This window comes from Capsicum annuum, unplaced genomic scaffold (genome assembly GCF_002878395.1).
Source record: "Capsicum annuum cultivar UCD-10X-F1 unplaced genomic scaffold, UCD10Xv1.1 ctg1491, whole genome shotgun sequence".
Taxonomy (NCBI): Eukaryota; Viridiplantae; Streptophyta; class Magnoliopsida; order Solanales; family Solanaceae; genus Capsicum; species Capsicum annuum.
The window spans coordinates 216,254-234,777 of NW_025820326.1; the positions used below are offsets into that span (position 1 = coordinate 216,254).

The 18,524-nt window shown below is 29.8% G+C and overlaps 1 protein-coding gene across 1 annotated transcript in view; it reads left to right on the forward strand.

Moving 5' to 3' along the window:
* The first annotated feature begins 381 nt into the window (after positions 1-381).
* Positions 382-18,524, forward strand: part of LOC124890294 (secreted RxLR effector protein 161-like) — a 115,732-nt gene continuing 97,589 nt past the window's right edge. The window contains exon 1 of the mRNA XM_047402158.1: positions 382-520. Coding sequence (XP_047258114.1) covers positions 382-520 — 139 coding nt within the window. The remainder of the gene's footprint in view (positions 521-18,524) is intronic.

Genomic DNA, 18,524 nt, shown 5'->3' on the forward strand with positions numbered 1-18,524 from the left:
ATATTTCTCAGACAAATACAAGTACTTAGACTCTGAGGTTGCCATCTCAACACAAAATGGATGAGAAGGGTAAGCATTCCCCACTGAATGCTAAGAAATCCACCTTATCGGATAGAGGTACAGCTAGTCCGGTTCAAACGGTAGCCGGTAAAGATGCATCAAATCCGTTAATGGTTGTCACTTTGCCAAAAAGTGAAGATGAAAGTTGTTCTTCATCAAAACAAAAATAACCCAGAACTTGTAATAATACTTTGAAAAAGACTTTGATTTTAAAAAAAAAATGAAAAAATTGAGACTATAATAAAACAGACTTTAGAAAGATTTTTCAATAGTCAAGAATCAGATAAACATATAATTAGCAAAGATAACCCAAGCAGAAGTATGGACAGAGTAGTTCCAAACACAGATAGTCAGAACAATCCAGATAACAGGCCAAGTTCAGAAAAAGAAGGAGATGAATTTAATGGCAGCTTTGCTTATCTCCAAGATGCTCAGGATCCCAATAAAGATGATGACTCAGGCATGAGTTTTGATTCTATCGCACTTCACAACTTGGACACCTAGTCAGACAAAGACAAGCAAATGGTAGAAAAGACAGATACGTGCAAGAATAAGCATCGGACATTATGATATGATATAAAGATAAAGTGTGCCATATGGGTATGCCCACATTAGTCTTATAATATGTCAGAGTGTTTCCTTTATCACTACCCTCCGAAAAAGGGAAAAACTATTGAAGCACGCCTCTTTTAAAATAAATAATAATACATGTGACGATGGAGCCCAAAGTGTATCCGACCTGCATTATTGACGAATCTTATCTTTTAAGTGTCGGCCATTTGTTCTTAGGTCACGTAGTATGTTGGAGTCCATTCGTTTCTTTTCACTTATGTCTATATAAGACTTAAGTAGTTAGTAGAAGAGGAAATAATGAAGAAAAAACTTGAACCCATAACATATTCCTCTTCCCTTCATGTTTAAACTTTTTCACTTAAGCCAATCCATCCTCTGTGTGTAACCAAGTTTGTATAATATTAAGTATGATTTAATAAAGGTGTTTTTCGAGTTTTCACAAGGCTCTGGAAACCTCTCTCTCAATTTTTATCATGTAAGTCTTATTTATGCTTTAATATTTCCCCACCAAAAATATGTTTGTAGTTATTTGAATATGTTATGATTTTATGTAAATAATCTTGTTTATTTAAAAATGATACCCTTAGTATATGGTTAACCTCTTAACTTCTTAATAACAATGATGGATTAACCTGTAAATTCCTAAGAATCTTGGCCTAATAGTCCGCCAAAATCAAAGATTGAAGGACGAATGCTGGTTGCCAGATGAATATTCTGAGGTGTGGTTAAAGAAAGAAGTTATTAAGAACCAGGTTAAGAGAGAGAGAGATGAAAAGGGTAATAATAATATTAAAAAAAAAAAAAGGAGAGGGGGAAATATAAGCTAAAAAGACAAAAAATTAAGAAACTATAAGAGAGAGAGGGAGTACTGAGTAGGATTTATAACATATTTGATAGAAACCAACGCCTCTCCTAATTTATTGAAACAATTTTAACCGCCTTAGAAAACATATACACATGTATACGTTAAATATATACATCTATAGAAGATATATACGCATATATACGTATTATTCAATATATATACATACTACTTTAAATAAAATATACTACAATATATATATATACTACAATATACACGCACACTATATATATAGTTATATACTAATTTATAAAATATATACACATGTATATGTTAAATAGATACTTCTATAGAAGATATATATACACACATATATATATACCATTCAATATATGTACTACTTTAAATAAAACGTATACTAAAATACATATACACTAGAATATTTAAATATATATATATATATAGTTATATACTAATTTATAAAACATATAAACATGTATACATTAAATATATACATCTATAGAAGATATATACACATATATATATATATACCATTCAGTATATGTACTACTTTAAATAAAACATATACTACAATATATATACACTACAATATTTATATATATAGTTATATGCTAATTTATAAAACATATACACATGTATACATTAAATATATACGTCTATAGAAGATATATACACATATATACGCACCATTCAATATATATGTACCACTTTAAATAAAATATACTACAATATATTTATACTACACTATATATATATATATAGTTATATACTAATTTATAAAACATATACACATGTTTACATTAAATATATACGTCTATAGAAGATATATACATATATATACGCACCATTCAACATATATGTACTACTTTAAATAAAAAATACTACAATATATATATATATATATAGTTATATACTAATTTATAAAATCTATACACATGTATACGTTAAATATATACGTCTATAGAAGATATATACGCATATATACATATCATTCAATATATATACATACTACTTTAAATAAAATATACTACAATATATACACACTATATATATAGTTATATACTAATTTATAAAACATATACACATGTATATGTTAAATATATACGTCTATAGAAGATATATACACATATATATTCCATTCAATATATGTACTTCTTTAAATAAAACATATACTACAATATATATACACTACAATATTTTATATATATAGTTATATACTAATTTATAAAACATATACGCATTTATACATTAAATATATACGTTTATAGAAGATATATACACATATATATACCATTCAATATATGTACTACTTTAAATAAAACATATACTACAATATATATACACTACAATATTTATATATATAGTTATATACTAATTTATAATATATATATACATGTATACATTAAATATATATGTCTATAGAAGATATATACACATATATACGCACCATTCAATATATATGTACTACTTTAAATAAAATATACTACAATAAATATATATATATAGTCATATACTAATTTATAAAACATATACACATGTATACGTTAAATATATACGTCTATAGAAGATATATACAAATATATACGTATCATTCAATAGATATGTACTACTTTAAATAAAATATACTACAATTTATACACACTACAATATTTATATATATGGTTATATACTAATTTATAAAATATATACACATGTATACGTTAAATATATACGTCTATAGAAGATATATACGCATATATACGCACCATTCAATATATATGTACTACTTTAAATAAAATATACAACAATATATATATAATACAATATATATATATATATATATATAGTTATATACTAATTTATAAAACATATACACATGTATACGTTAAATATATATGTTTATAGAAGATATATACAAATATATACGTATCATTCAATATATACGTACTACTTTAACTAAAATATACTACAATATATACACACGCTATATATATAGTTATATACTAATTTATAAAACATATACACATGAATATGTTAAATATATACTATTTTAGAAAATATATACACTATTTTAAATAAAACATATGCTACTTAATATAATAAATTAATAATAGTATAATACTTAATAGTAAATTAATAATATATTAAAACTAAGTTTTTAATTTAAATTAGAAATTCAATTTAAATCATTAAATAAAAAAATTACAAAGTAAGGACTAAGGAATGAATGAATGTTGAATTTTATTTATTGCAAAATGATCCAAAATTTATAATTTACATGAATGAAAAATGTACAAATTTTGCATCGTTTTCTCCAACTCATTCATGTTAATATTAACGGGAACTTGCATAGGAAAGTCAAAGTCAACGGGGGCAAAACCATGTATTGGACTTGATTCTGCTGAGTTCTCCCGTGAAGTCATAATTTCTTCAAGTCTCTACTCGTCGTTCGACTCCGCTTTCATTTCTTGATTTATTCGTTTGGCTCTAATCCAATCTCTGAGGAAAACGAGAACATTCATTGCATTGCTTCCCAATGTATGTCGGTTGTCTCCAAGTTTCTGTCGTCCTTGACTAAAAGCGCTCTCTGATGCAACGGTTGACATTGGAACATTCAAGATATTTCTAGCTAATCTTGAAAGCACAGGATATTGTGTTTAATTACTCCTCCACCAATCCAACACGTTGATCCATCGTCTGAGATCCTCTAGAGGCGACCGAAGATACTACTTAAGCTCTTTCTGATAAGTTGATGTGTAAGCTCCCTCCTCGACATTGTTCCAACAATTTGAATCATAAAAGTGATCAGAAAAACCAGTATGTGTCGGGCTTTTAGAAGATGATGGCTCCTCGGGAGGATGAGGAGCAACAATTGGAGTGATATTTGTAGGTACGGCTAAATCAACTAAATCAGCATAGTGATTATATAATTTATCTATGTATTCATTCGCATCACCCATAGCCGTCCACAAATCAAGTTGTACTTTTTGAGAATCATTGTTAGTATTTATCTCTAAATTAGAATAAATAAGAGTACTAAAGTGGCACGTAGTATTATATTTCTTACAAGGATTTAGCATAGCATCAACCAAGTAAATAGGGGGAATCGGAAAAATATATTTCTTAAATTTAGCAAACACGGCACCAACAACATCTTTGTAACCTTCTTTATTTTTATATTCTTTGAGTCAACCAAAAATATCGGTTATATATGCCAAAATATTACAAACAGTAGGATAATAAGCACCAAAAAATTCAACCGTAGCTATATAAAAAATTTTCAAAAACTTAACAAGATCATTAATTTCAACCCAATCAGAATCATGTAACATGCAATCAGCAGAATCAGCAAATGAACCACAATTAGTTAAAAGATAGTGTAATAGAAACTCTATATTTATAACAAGTTTTTAAAAACTCATACGTAGCATTCCATCTAGTATGACATTCTTCAGGCATCAATATCGGTGCAAGTTCATTTTGTTCACATTTAAGTTTAAAGTCTCTAATTCTACTTCTATGGTTATTTCCTTGAATAAAACCAATGGCAAGCTAAATTTTTTCAATATAAAACTCAAGACCATCTCTTACAATTAAATTATATAGATGGCATGCACACTTAAAATGAAAAATTTCAAGTAACGGCGGAGATAGCTTAGATTTTAATTTTGTTATAGCAGTCTTGTTGTTAGAAGCATTATCAAAAGCAATACAAAAGATTTTATTTTCGATACCATAAAATTCTACAACTTTAGCAATCGAATCAGCAATAAAATCTCCAGTACGTTTATGATCTTCATCATACAAAAAAGCAAGAATACATTTTTACATAACAAAACTACTATCTATCCAGTGACAAGTAATAGTTAAATAATCATTTTTATTTACCGCATGCCTAAGATCAGAAGTTAGGGACATTCTACATTGAATATTTTCTAATAATGTTGCTAAATAAAAATAATATTGTGAATGAAGTCTAAAAATATCGGCCCGGGAAGTACTTCTAGGAATACCATTAAACATAGGATTGTAAATTGCTTGAATAAAATGAATAAAGGCATCAGAAGAAGGAAAACTAAAAGGCAAACAACCCACATCTACCATTTTAGTTATTTCTTCTCGGTCCCTCAATTTATTATACTTCATCATTACATGGCCGGTTGCTGGGTCCATTCTAGTTTGTGTGGGCCCACCAACATCCTTACCACCTTGTGTAATTTTTAACTCTCTTTCGTGAACATCACCTATATGTCTCATTAACGTACCCGTACCCCCTTGGTTGCCTAAACTTTTATGCTTATATATTTGTTGACAAATATTGCATTGCACCTCAGTATCTGATGTACGTTCAAACAATTTCCATGCAATACTAGTTGTTTTACGAGCTCTTGGGGCACAGGAAGGACAGGGAGGGAGATTAAATGATTCAGATCTAATGTTAGCATTTTTTACTGTGGGTGTCTCACCAATATTTTCATCATCTTCGTCTAAATTAACTGCATATACTTCATTTTCTTCTTTTATACTGTAATTTTCCTGAAGTTCTACATAATCCATATCGTGGGCACCTACACCTAAAGGTACACCTACTTCTTCCTCAAAAGACTGAATAAGCGGTGTCGGAGGCACACGGATATATCTATTACTTGAAGTACCTCTACCACTAGTAATTCACTTTTTACTACCGCTTCCGGAACAAAAAGTTTTAACACCTTTGGTGGCAAGGTTTCTTAATTTATCCATAATATAAATTAAACTAAAAAAATTTAAAATACACAAATATAATAAAATTAAATATTTAACAACTAATACACAAATTAAAAATTAAACGTAAGAGATGGAACGATAATACCAAATTTTGGAAGTATCCTAAGGTTGCGACTTTAGAAACTTCTACTCGTACTTTGTAATCGCAAAATTAAAAAATTAAAGTGAGTACTTTAGGAAATTAAATACATAGAATGTTTGAGAATTGAGATTTGAGAGAGAATGAGAATTGAGAGAGTAAAAAATTGTGTGAAAAATGATTTGAAAGTGTAGGGTATTTAAAGAAATTTTTTGGGGTTAAAAAATAATTTTAAATGTAATTTTTTTTAAATAAAAAAGGTCAAACTAGTCGTTTGGACCCAAAAACAGCTATATGGCCATTGGTCCAACGGCTAGTTTCGCCCAATCTCCAAAATTTAAAAAAAAAAATTAATCGGGCCGGTTAACCGACAGGCTCTGACCGGGCTTGGTCCGATCCGAGTTAATTGGGTCCAACTAAAAAAATAAACCGGCCCGGGACTTGGTACCCTATAGCCCATGGGCTGACCAGGCCGGGTCAAATCGGGTCGGGTTTTGTAAGTAGGTTGGGCCGAGTCGGGTTGGGTCAGCCCAGCCCGTTTGATAGGTATACCCCGAGAAAGTGAGTCTCTACAATAGTGGAGTACCATGCCACTTACGCTCCGCAATAGGAGCGTGGCATGTAGGCTACCCTCCGTGATAGCAGCGTACCACGCTGCTATGCATTTTCTGTCTAATTTTTATTTTTTCACTTGGGGTGAGGGGCTTTTTGATCCTTTTCCGCTTAAATGACTTTAAAACACCATATTAACCCTTTCCCTTCAGTTATCAAGATCAAATATTACTTTTCTCTTCTTTAACTCCCAAACCAAGAAAGTTCAAGGGTTTCACAAGAAATCACTACTCCACCTCCAAACTTTGATTTCCCTTCAAATTCTTCTATATTTTAGAAATGTTTTTCATTCCTTAACTTAAATTTACGTTATGGCATAAATGTACTCAACATTCATGTGATTTGAATGATAGGTTTGAAATTGGGTTGAGGGTTTTTGGTTGTTATTACTTGAATTATTTTTTTCATATTTTAAATGTGTTATTCATGCTTTAATTGATGGTTTCTTGGGACTGAATTGGTGCATTGTTATAATGATTGAAATGGGTGACATGGGTTTCACCAAATTGATGAACTTTTGGCTTGATAATTGCATTAACCTTATTCCACATTGTAAAATTGATTTGGAATATGGATATTTTCATAATTTAACTTTTCTTTTGAAACCATTGCATTGCATTAAAGGATAAATGGATTAAAAAACTGGATTTAGAATGCGTTGGTGGATATAGATATGGAATTCCCTTGGTGGCCATGGTTTTGAATTTTAAATGGAACTTGAGAGTCTTATGGTTAAGTGGACTAGTTTGACATAATTGAATTAGTTTGCAAGCATATTGGTATGATGATACCATATTGGAAATGCCTAATTAAACGATTCCTTGGTTAATGATTGGTTTATGTTCAAATTGTTTTACTTTGGGCTTAAAAAGAATTATGTAGCTCACTGAGAAGGTGTAGTCCTAGGTGGAACTGCATTGGAAACCACATTTGTGGACCTTAGGGGTCTATATGACCATGTATCTGATGAACATATTATATTTTAGATGGTTATCGCCTTGGTATCTTTAGCCTTTCCTTGGTACAAACGGCTAACATAGACTGAGGCCCTTCTCGCAAGGGGAGCCGAACCCATATAGCATGTGGGTGCCTGAAATATTGATACGAGCTACATAGTATAGGATAATATCTTACACTTTCATGCTTTATGTCCCTTGTCCCTATCTCGGCATCCTATATATATATTTATAATTTTATACATATGGTTTGTGACTGGAATTGGTTAATGCATTATTTTATCACTATCCCTTAAGATACATGACAGGGCTCGCCCTACTGAGCGTCCCCGGACGCTACATTATTTCATGATGTAGGTTCGGAGGAATTCTCTATTGCTCCTACGCAACGTTAGGTGGTTGGGGACTTCTGTTAATTAGCTGTGAAGTCATGAGCCTCCATCCTTCGAAAGGCCTGATCATTTCATTAGTTTTTTTATTTCTTCTTTTAGGATTTATGGATCTTTTTGGTCATAATCGTGGGTATGTCCCGACTTAGTTGGTATTTCTGATTTAGAAGCTTTTGTGGACAGTATTGGGATGACATAGATGTCTTTTATAGACTTGTTTGGCTTCTGCTGTTTATCTTTATTGTGTTCTTGAGGTAAGGCTTAGGGGGTGTCTCCAGCCCATGGTGAGCTTGAGATGCCCATCATGGCTAAGTCTGGGTTGGGATCGTGACATTATTTTACTATTGTGTTCCTAGGTGGGGGGCTTATAGTTTATTGTTGTTGACCTTCGGTATATAATATTGTGTGTTGCTCGTGTGGTGGATTTATTCAACATCATTGCCTTATATGTGCATCTTTATGCTTTTATTCTAGATATAATGCTTGTGCAGAGGCTTAATTTAATAATGTAGGCCTTATTTGAATATTGATTGCTTTTATCATGATAAAATAACTGAACTAGGAATTGATATGGTAATAATGATGTCTTGCATGTATATTTGTTATGATGGTACCTATTTGGAGTTGATAAATCATGAATTATAGGCATATTGAGTTGATTTCTAGGCTTACTCATATATACTTACATGTTGATTGGATTGGATTTCCTCATTTTGGATTGATTGTGAGCATTACACCCTCATTTCATACATATTCATTCATGATATATTGGTAGCACTAATCACACTATTTTTGAAAGAAAATGAGATATTTGTATGAAAATCCTCTCCATGAACATAAGATAGAGAAGAGAGTTGAGATTGATATATAAGATACAATATATAGGTTATGAACCCTCTTAGTCCTGCCTGGTAGATTCGAGATCGATGAAAAAGTCATGCGATGGCTTTCTCCATTCATTCCATCCACATTGAATTGCATTGCATATATATGTTGCTTGCTTTCCTTAGTTTCCTTAACTTGTGTGTTGTTTTCATGTATTTTCCTCTTTTATATCTGTTTTGTTACTATTTTTGTATACCTATATATGCTAAATTGCGAGTGAAAACGGTGTGAGCTACTGTTTGGGACTTTTCTATTTGCAAGTGATGTGCTCATAATATGTTTTACTTAGTTTATTTCCTACTTTGCTCAGTTGGACTATGATACCTACTGAGTACAAGTGGATCGTGCTCACTCATACTGTGCTCTTTTGATGTAGATCCTAAAACTAGTACGACACATAGAGGTTAAGATCATGTTGTTGATTGGTGATATTCATGGTACTGGACCGTCCTAGTGTTCAGGGTGGATTTTTGGATCTTACTCTATCTTACTTTTGCCTTTATTTGGGTCGAAGTTAGACTTTGTACTTTCAGTTTTATACTAGATTGCTCTTATATTACACCAAGTTTTGGGTTGTTTATGTATTTCTTCAGACTTTGTTTGTTCTCTCTCTCTCTCTTCCTCTCTCTCTCTCTCTCTCTCTCTATATATATATATATATATGTATTGTCACACCCTTTTTCGCATAAGGTCGAAGGGTTTTTTCAATTAATGTGACGATTTTGAGAAGGGATTATTTTATTTACAGAATCGCCAGGAATTGAGTTATGGTATTTCAAGTCACCTTATTGAATCCCTAATCAAATGAAATGACTCTTTATTGGTCTGCAAAAATAGAAGATCGGGTAACTAATTCTATTGACCGAGGGAAGGTATGATGCATCCCTCAAGCCCCATGGTTCTAGCGTGGTCGCTTTTATCAACTTATACTTAACTAAGCTATTTTGGATAAATTATGTTAGGGCTTTAATTCGCTCATTTTTAATATCTAATATCTGTCTATACCTCTTTTATTAAGCTAGTGAAAATTAATTTTATGACGATCTTTTCCAAGGTGCATTATTACATCCTCGGATTATTTTTAAACGTCCCAGAAAGATATGTGCGTTGCATTCTTAATCGAAACAAATATATTAAACGTGCCTAAAGTTTTTCTATCGTTAAAAGGCATTTGTTCATCTCTTGTAAACTTGAGACCATTTTTCTTATCTAATTTTACTCTTTTTCACTCTTTTCTTTCAAATTTACAATGAGTCTTGAATTATTCCGCAACTCGCCTCGCTCTCTTATAAATCTTTTTTCCTCTCCTTTTTAATAGTTATGATGGATCTTGAATAAATTTGTAACCCATCTCACGCAAACTCATAGCATTTTAATTTACTTCGGGCCTTAAACAATAGATATAGGTTCAAGAATATTTTTAAACTTAATTAACCCATAATAATAGAATGTCATATTTCTCTATTAACATCAACATGAAAAGCCATAGAAAAAATTTAAATTCTCATCATGTCAGTTACTTGCTCTAAATTAGTATTATTTCATTCTGATATCTCTTTAATAATTACATGAATGAATAAATGGTAGAAAAAAAAGTACAAATAAAAAATGCAACATGTAAACTTCCATTATTGTCAAAGTTCATACATGAACATGATCCATTCAAAAGTACAAGACAGCACGGTGGACTTTGCATCAACTAAGCGGTTTCCCCGGTGGTTATCTTTTTAGCATGCTTTTGTACCATTAATTAAGTCACTAATAGTAATTACTAAAAATGTAATGATACGAAAGATTTTGAAGGGTCTGCATCAACACTAGAATAGGCCAAAGTAACACATAGAGAATCATACTAGGGGAATCATGTTATTATTGCTATAATTCTAAGGAATTAGTAAACTCAAAAGAGTTGCATGTTACAGTCAATGTATACCTCATTTTTCATTCTTCATATTACTACTTTTTCTTTTCCTGAGTATTCTTTTTTTCTCTTGTGTTCTCTGCTTTTATTTTTCTTCTTTCTAACTTTTTCTTTTATGTGTGTGCATGTGCATGGCTACTGTATGTGTGAATAATGTATTTTTGATCGCCCTTTCTTTTTGTTTTCGCATGCATGCATGAATCACAAGTTGTAGTTATAGCACACCTATACACTAATTACATGTCAATTGAATGTAACTTTACATTTATAACACTAATAACTTTAACAATTATCTCATTTAAAATTCAAAACCTATCTAATGAACATCATTTCGAAATGACAAATATGTAATATATAAAGACACTGAGTAAACTATATAGAAATAATAAACTACACACACTAAATAATATAAAAAAGTCTGTTGAAATAACTTCATTCATGCTTTGATTTCATATAAAAATTTATTACGAATAAAGAAATCGAATAAGAACCTGTGTGGTAGAATAGCTAAAGTATAAACAAGAAGGCCTTCACCAAAAACTCGAAACAAAAACCCAAACTCAACTCGTGGCTCTTTTTCCTCTCTTTTTCACTTTGGTTTTCCAGCTTTTGTTTCAATTTTTTCTCCCTCTTTCTTATGTCTCATCTTCTATGTTTTTTTGTTCATTTTTTTTGTGCCCATTTTTTTTTTGTCCTATGTCTACTTTTTCTACCATTTGTTTCTTCTCTTGGGTTAGTCTCTCAGCTTTTCCTCTTCTTTTTTTTTATTTGTCCGTGTGTGTTTTTCTATGATTTTCTGTCTGTCCTTTGTGCGTATGTCTTGTGTGTGTTTATATGGATTGTGTAGTGTTGGAAAGTTGAGGGAGTTGAGGAAGTTATTGAAAATAGGAATGTGGGGGAGGTTGAGGAGATGTGGGAATGGATAGTTTATTAGGATAAGGTTTCTTTTATATATATATAATAAATTCATTTTTATACTTAAGAAAATATAAGAAAAATTTTATAACTAGCCTAAAATAAAATATAATAAAGAGAATAATAAAATTACAAGCTTATTTATTAACATCTAGAGTAAAAGAAAAAACATATTTTTTTGAAAAAAATTTCTTATTATCTACAAAATAAATTAATAAATAAATAAATGAAACATATCCTAAAATATAAATCTATTTTTTAAACTTTTCACATTTTTTTAGATGAAACCTATAAAAAATAAAATAAGAGCTAAAGATAATATTTTTACGTAAATAGACATTTAATGTCAAAAATAGGTTAAAGCTCGGGGAGGGTCGAAAATCGTGTGTCCGCGTGTATTTATTTCGTGATTGATCTTACTTCGTTCTAGAAGTCTCTCTTGGGTCAAAAATCATGTGTCTACATGTATTTGTTCCGTGTTGATCTTACTTCGGTCAAAAATCAATTTTGTTTCCTTTGTATTAGTTTGGATAATTAGCTTACTTATCAAGACTCAACCGCGATAAGTGTCATCATGAACCATTTTTGGGTCATGACAGTACATATGTCAATCCACTACAAGAGGTAACATAACAATTCAAGCAGCCAATAAGAATTAATAGTTAAGACAAATCGAGTCTAGTCAAGTCAAGCACCAATATATATATATATATATATATATATATATATATATATATATATATAGAAGAGCCATAACTAGGACGACCAAGGGAAAATTTGTCAACTAACAAAAAGTCTAGCTTAAACTTATTGTACATCATGCAAAGAGCGGAGAATTTCAAAACAAAAAATCCGTGTTCCAGAAAATTCTAATGACTATACTTTGAAATTTTTTAAAAAATCAAGTGACATCTTAAAGAAGTGGGGCCGTTGTTTTTCTTTAAAAGGTTATGGAGAAGTTTTTTTCTTAAAGTTTTCTTTATCTAATAGTTTCAGAATTCATGATCATACAGTTTCTTTCTTTTTTTCTTATTTATTTGAATAATATACTTGAATCAAATGAAAATAATAATTTTAAATTTAAAGAGAAATTATATTTGAAGTTTGTTTCATTTAAATATTTTTTTAATTTTAATATTCAGAAAAACTTTCTCTCCTCTTATCCAAAACCACGGCATAAACATTGTGAAGTTTTTTCATGTATCTTGAATTCGACATCTAATCAAAGTTATAAAAATTGAAATATTGGAAGACATAGTTTATCAGTGGATGTGTAAATACACACATATGTTCCATAAATGATAAAAAAGTAAAGTTAAATTTGGCCATGCATTTAATCACATTAGTTAGTTATTACTATATTATAGTAAAATAATAACAAAAATATTCGAAATTATTGAATAGGCGTGTATCTATCATACACAATAAGCAAATTCCTCCATAATTTCAAAACTTCACTTGATACATATCATTATAAAGATTTACAATACATATAAATTATGGAAACATAATTACATACTAATCATCTGTTAAAATTATTTTAAACAACTTATTTAAAATGTAATATTAACTACCTCATGTTAAATTACTGCAATATATATCATGTTAACTTTTGTTGATATTTTAGATTCTTCTTATTTGAGGTAGTAAACTTAGATAGACAAACCATTTTAAAAGATACTTCTTGCTTACTATATTAAATTAATCTCCTATTTTTGATGTATATAAGACAAGACATAAAAGCAATCTGTTAACATCATGATTCACTAAAACTTCCATCCATGTCCTTATTTCCGTTTGTTAATCACACATGAAACGAATTTAAATGTATTTAAGATCAATTTATGTATGGATTAGTATTCTTTATTGCCTCATTTGATTCTATAAAAAATGTTAATAAATAGATATTTATAACTTTAATTTATTCTCTTGTATGGTTTTTAAATAAAGTAGAACATTAAAATTAGTTGTTTAATATAAGAGAATGTGTTTGATCTAGGACAATCAAGCTAAGGGCAAATTTGTCAATTAATAAAAAGTCTAGCTTAAACTTATTGTACATCATGCAAAGAGTGGGGAATTTCAAAAAAAAAATTCATGTTCCAGAAAATTCTAATGACCATACTTTGAAAATTTTTTAAAAAATCAAATGACATCTTAAAGAAGTGGGGCCCATTGTTTTTCTTTGAAAGGTTATGGAGAAGTTCTTTTCTTAAAGTTTCTTTATCTAATAGCTTCAGAATTCATGATCATACACTTTTTTTTTTCATATTTATTTAAATAATATACTTGAATCAAATGGAAAGAATCATTTTAAATTTAACGAGAAATTATATTTGAACTCTGTTTCATTTAAATATTTTTTAAATTTTAATATCTAGATAAATTTTCTTTTCTCCTATCCAAAACCACGACATAAACATTGTGAAGTTTTTTTATGTATCTTGAATTCGATGTCTAATCAAAGTTATAAAAATTGAAATATTGAAAGACATAGTTTAGAAGTAGATGTGTAAATACTCACATATGTTCCATAAATGATAAAAAGTAAAATTAAATTTGGCCACACATTTAATCACATAAAGTAGTTATTACTATATTATAATAAAATACAAAAAAACAATCATAATTATTGAATAGTCGTGTATCTATCATACACAATAAGCGAATCCCTCCATAATTTTAAAACTTCACTTGATACATATGATTACAAAGATTTAAAATACATATAAATTATGGAAACATAATTACTTACTAATCATCTATTAAAATTATTTTAAACAACTTATTTAAAATGTAATATTAACTACCTCATGTTAAATTACTATAATATATATCATGTTAACTTTTGCTAATTCTTTAGATTCTTCTTATTTGAGGTAGTAAATTTAGATAGACAAACCATTTTAAAAGAAATTTCTTGCATACTATATTAAATTAATCTCCTATTTTTGACGTATATATGACAAGACATAAAAGCAATCTTTTAACGTTATAAGTCATTAAAACTTTCATCCATGTCCTTATTTCCTTTTGTTAATCACACATGAAATGAATTTAAATGTATTTAAAATCAATTTATGGATTAGTATTCTTTATTGCTTCATATGATTCTATAAAAAAATGTTAATAAATAGATAGTTATAACTTTAATTTATTCTCTTGTATAACTTTTAAATAAAGTAGAACATTAAAATTAGTTTTTTAATATAAGAGAATGTGTTTGATCTGATATTAAAATAAGCACTAGAGTGTAGAGCGTATCATATTTTATTATATTTATTCAAAAATATTAATGATTATTTTTAAAAAAATTAATTAAATAACTATAAATATATTTAAAATTATAATATTGGGCCCGTAAACGGGCTCTGCATTATCTAGTATATATATACACACCCGATTATGTTATGGAACTATCAAACACACTTGTACCTTGTACCTACACGTTAAGAATATTCTAACCACTCTCTAGACATGACCTCCTGGGGACAAGTTTCGTCCATGTACCTAATCCCAGACACAAGTGCCTACCTACCTACCTTATTCACCAATATATCTAGAGAACATTCAAATATCGAAACATTCCACATTCAACAATGATAGGTGTATATGTAAGATATCACATAACATAATGACAACACCAACACTTGTAATACGTACATGGTTTACATACAAGTTAGTGAAATGTGATAACACCAAACAACATGCATCAACAAGCAATACTAAGAATTAGTTAACATGCACATATATCGCAAGTTGGATTAAACTACGTAATTATCACTCATGCTACCATTATTTTCTAGAATCCTAAACATGTCATCTAAATCACCTCTTCTTTCTAAAACAACGACACTGATTACCACCCTAGATTCTTCGAGATTCACTAATACTCGCATGTTATCATTACTTTCTTGAAGAACTTCGACAAATTCCGGTTTCTTGCCCCCTCAACTACCCCAATTACAAGTCTACAATCGGATACCACCTAGTTATAGACTAAACTACAACAGAACATGATATAATATAACACAACTACCTTCCCATGCATTACCCTGATTTGTATCGATTTTAGCCATCCAAACTCCATTCCTGAAAGCGTAATCATGAAATCTCCCATCCATCTACGTTACATTCATGTTTTCTAACCTAGGTCTATGTTATTTAATTAACCTTAGCTTATCTGGATGTCAACTAACTGTACAAAATATAAACCATAGTGGATTGCAACCTTGTGCTAAGATTACGGACGCATTACCCTAAAAAAATCCAGGGGTTTGCATCCATCCTCACCCCTTTATTCTCTTCCCCATGGTTACAAGATATAAGAGGTAACTCTAATGGTTTTTGGAGCCTTCCCACATTGTTTGTTTTAACTCAAGGGGAGAAAAAAAAATAAAACCCATTTAAAAGGGTTTCTGATCACTTCATGTCGCTATATTAGGAGGCATATTTTAATAGCGATGTCGTTAAAGGGAAATAAGTCCTGCTATAGCGGGCTGACGTCATCTCAATTTTTTTTTTAATTCCAAAATTTGACTTGCATGACTCCATGCAAGTTTTCAAATGTAATTCTGATGATCCCCTTACCCTAGACTAATATTGAGGAATTCTTTTATTAACGCTGAATTAGGACGTCATAGCTAACCCTTGCGATCGCAATATGGGGGCCATAATTGCAAGCTACTATTCACAGAACCGTATAAATACTCTATTTTTGGCAATTTCACCATTTTTATAATTGAAAGCCTTGGCCTTTGGGAAAGGATGATTTCTCGGATTTTCTTCATCATTTGTGCTTGGGTAACTCCAAGCTCCTATTTTCATTGATTATATCTTTAAATACACCTTTAAACTTGTTTTCAAATTACTGTTTGGGAATTTTTCAGTAAACTTTTAAAATAGTTTTTCATCAATTTTGAATACCGATATAAACTTATTTTCATATGGGTTTTTAAATATAGACTCCTTTTGACATTAAAACATGTTTCAAAATAAAATTTCAATCTTATCCCTTTCGTTTTTTTAACTAATTTTAGACCCAATTAACATATAGCTAATATGGTTATCACTAGCTTCCTTTTGATGTGTAGATTATGTTTTTGATAGTTTTAGCTTGTGATGAGATTGTTCGTGAAGGAAAGGCTCTCCATTGATGTCGCAGGCTTGAATTTTTGCTTTTTTCGAGGTATGTTATGACTTAACTTTCTTCAAACTGGGTTAGATAGTTAACTTTCTTATAAAACATGCTTTGTGTTAGGGAAGTTAGCTGAGAGAGTAGTATTTTTGAATTTTTATTATCATCATATGAACGTGTGGAGGATTATTTTCATATTATTGTTGACTTGAGAGATTACATTTGATGTGATGCCTATGCGGGGGTTTATTTGATACTGTAGGCCTTATTTCATGCATTAATTGTCATTATTATTATTGTGTTGCCCATGTTGGGATTGAGTAGATTTACCAACATTTTTGAATAATTATTTGTCTTTATCATGATAGTAATACTCGAGAAAAGGGTTTTCGAGATGATATTATTAATGTCTACATGACTACTCACTTTAGTTGTCCTTGGGAGGGCTCATATCGTTGACTATTATCATATTGAGGAGATTAAAACTCAATTATACCATTATTAAATTAATTCATTATCATCATATTGACTTGGTTATGAGCATGCATCCTCATATTATTCATTCATATTCATGTAAATTAGTACCACTAATAAATACTTTATAAATTTTTTGATCTATGAACATTAGCCGGAGTTGTGAGTGAGACACTTTATAAAATTCTTGATCCATGAACATTAGCCAGAAAGGTGAATTGAGATATTTGATAGAGAACCCCCCATGGGTCCTGTCTTGAAATGCTAAGGCACGAAAGGTGTATATGGAAAGCCAAGTGATGGTTTTTATTCATCACTCGCACATCATCATTGCATTGCATTGTGCTACATCATTGTATTTACCTTATGTGTTGTTGAAGTAGTTAGTTTCCTTAGCTATATTATGTGAGTAGTTTTCATTATTTTCTTTATATTATAGAACTATTAGTGGAGACAGTGTCCACTACCATTTGGAAATTTTTCTATTTGTAAGTGACATGTTAATGTTATATTTTACTTTGAATTGTTTTCTACTTTACTCAATCATTCTAGGATACCTATTGAGTACAAGTGGACAGTACTCACTCCTACTATGCTCTTTCGGTGCAAATCCTAGTTTGAGTATGACTTACAATAGCTTTTTTTGTACTATCTGAGTTGATATTTGAGATACGATTGAATTCTTGAGTTTGGGGCAACTTTCATGCCTCTTCGCATTTTATCATGTCTTTGTTGACACATAATTTTTCCCCTCCAAGACTAAATTTAACCTTGATTTTCTTTATTTTTAATAAAATTAAAATATTTATTTCATCCGGATAAATGCGTTCTAAAATATTTATTTGGGTTAATTTTATCATTTAATTGATGATTATACATTTTCGTATTTACATATACAAAATTGTATAAATTTTGTTACTTAAATGAACATTTTTATCAAAATATTTTCACTGA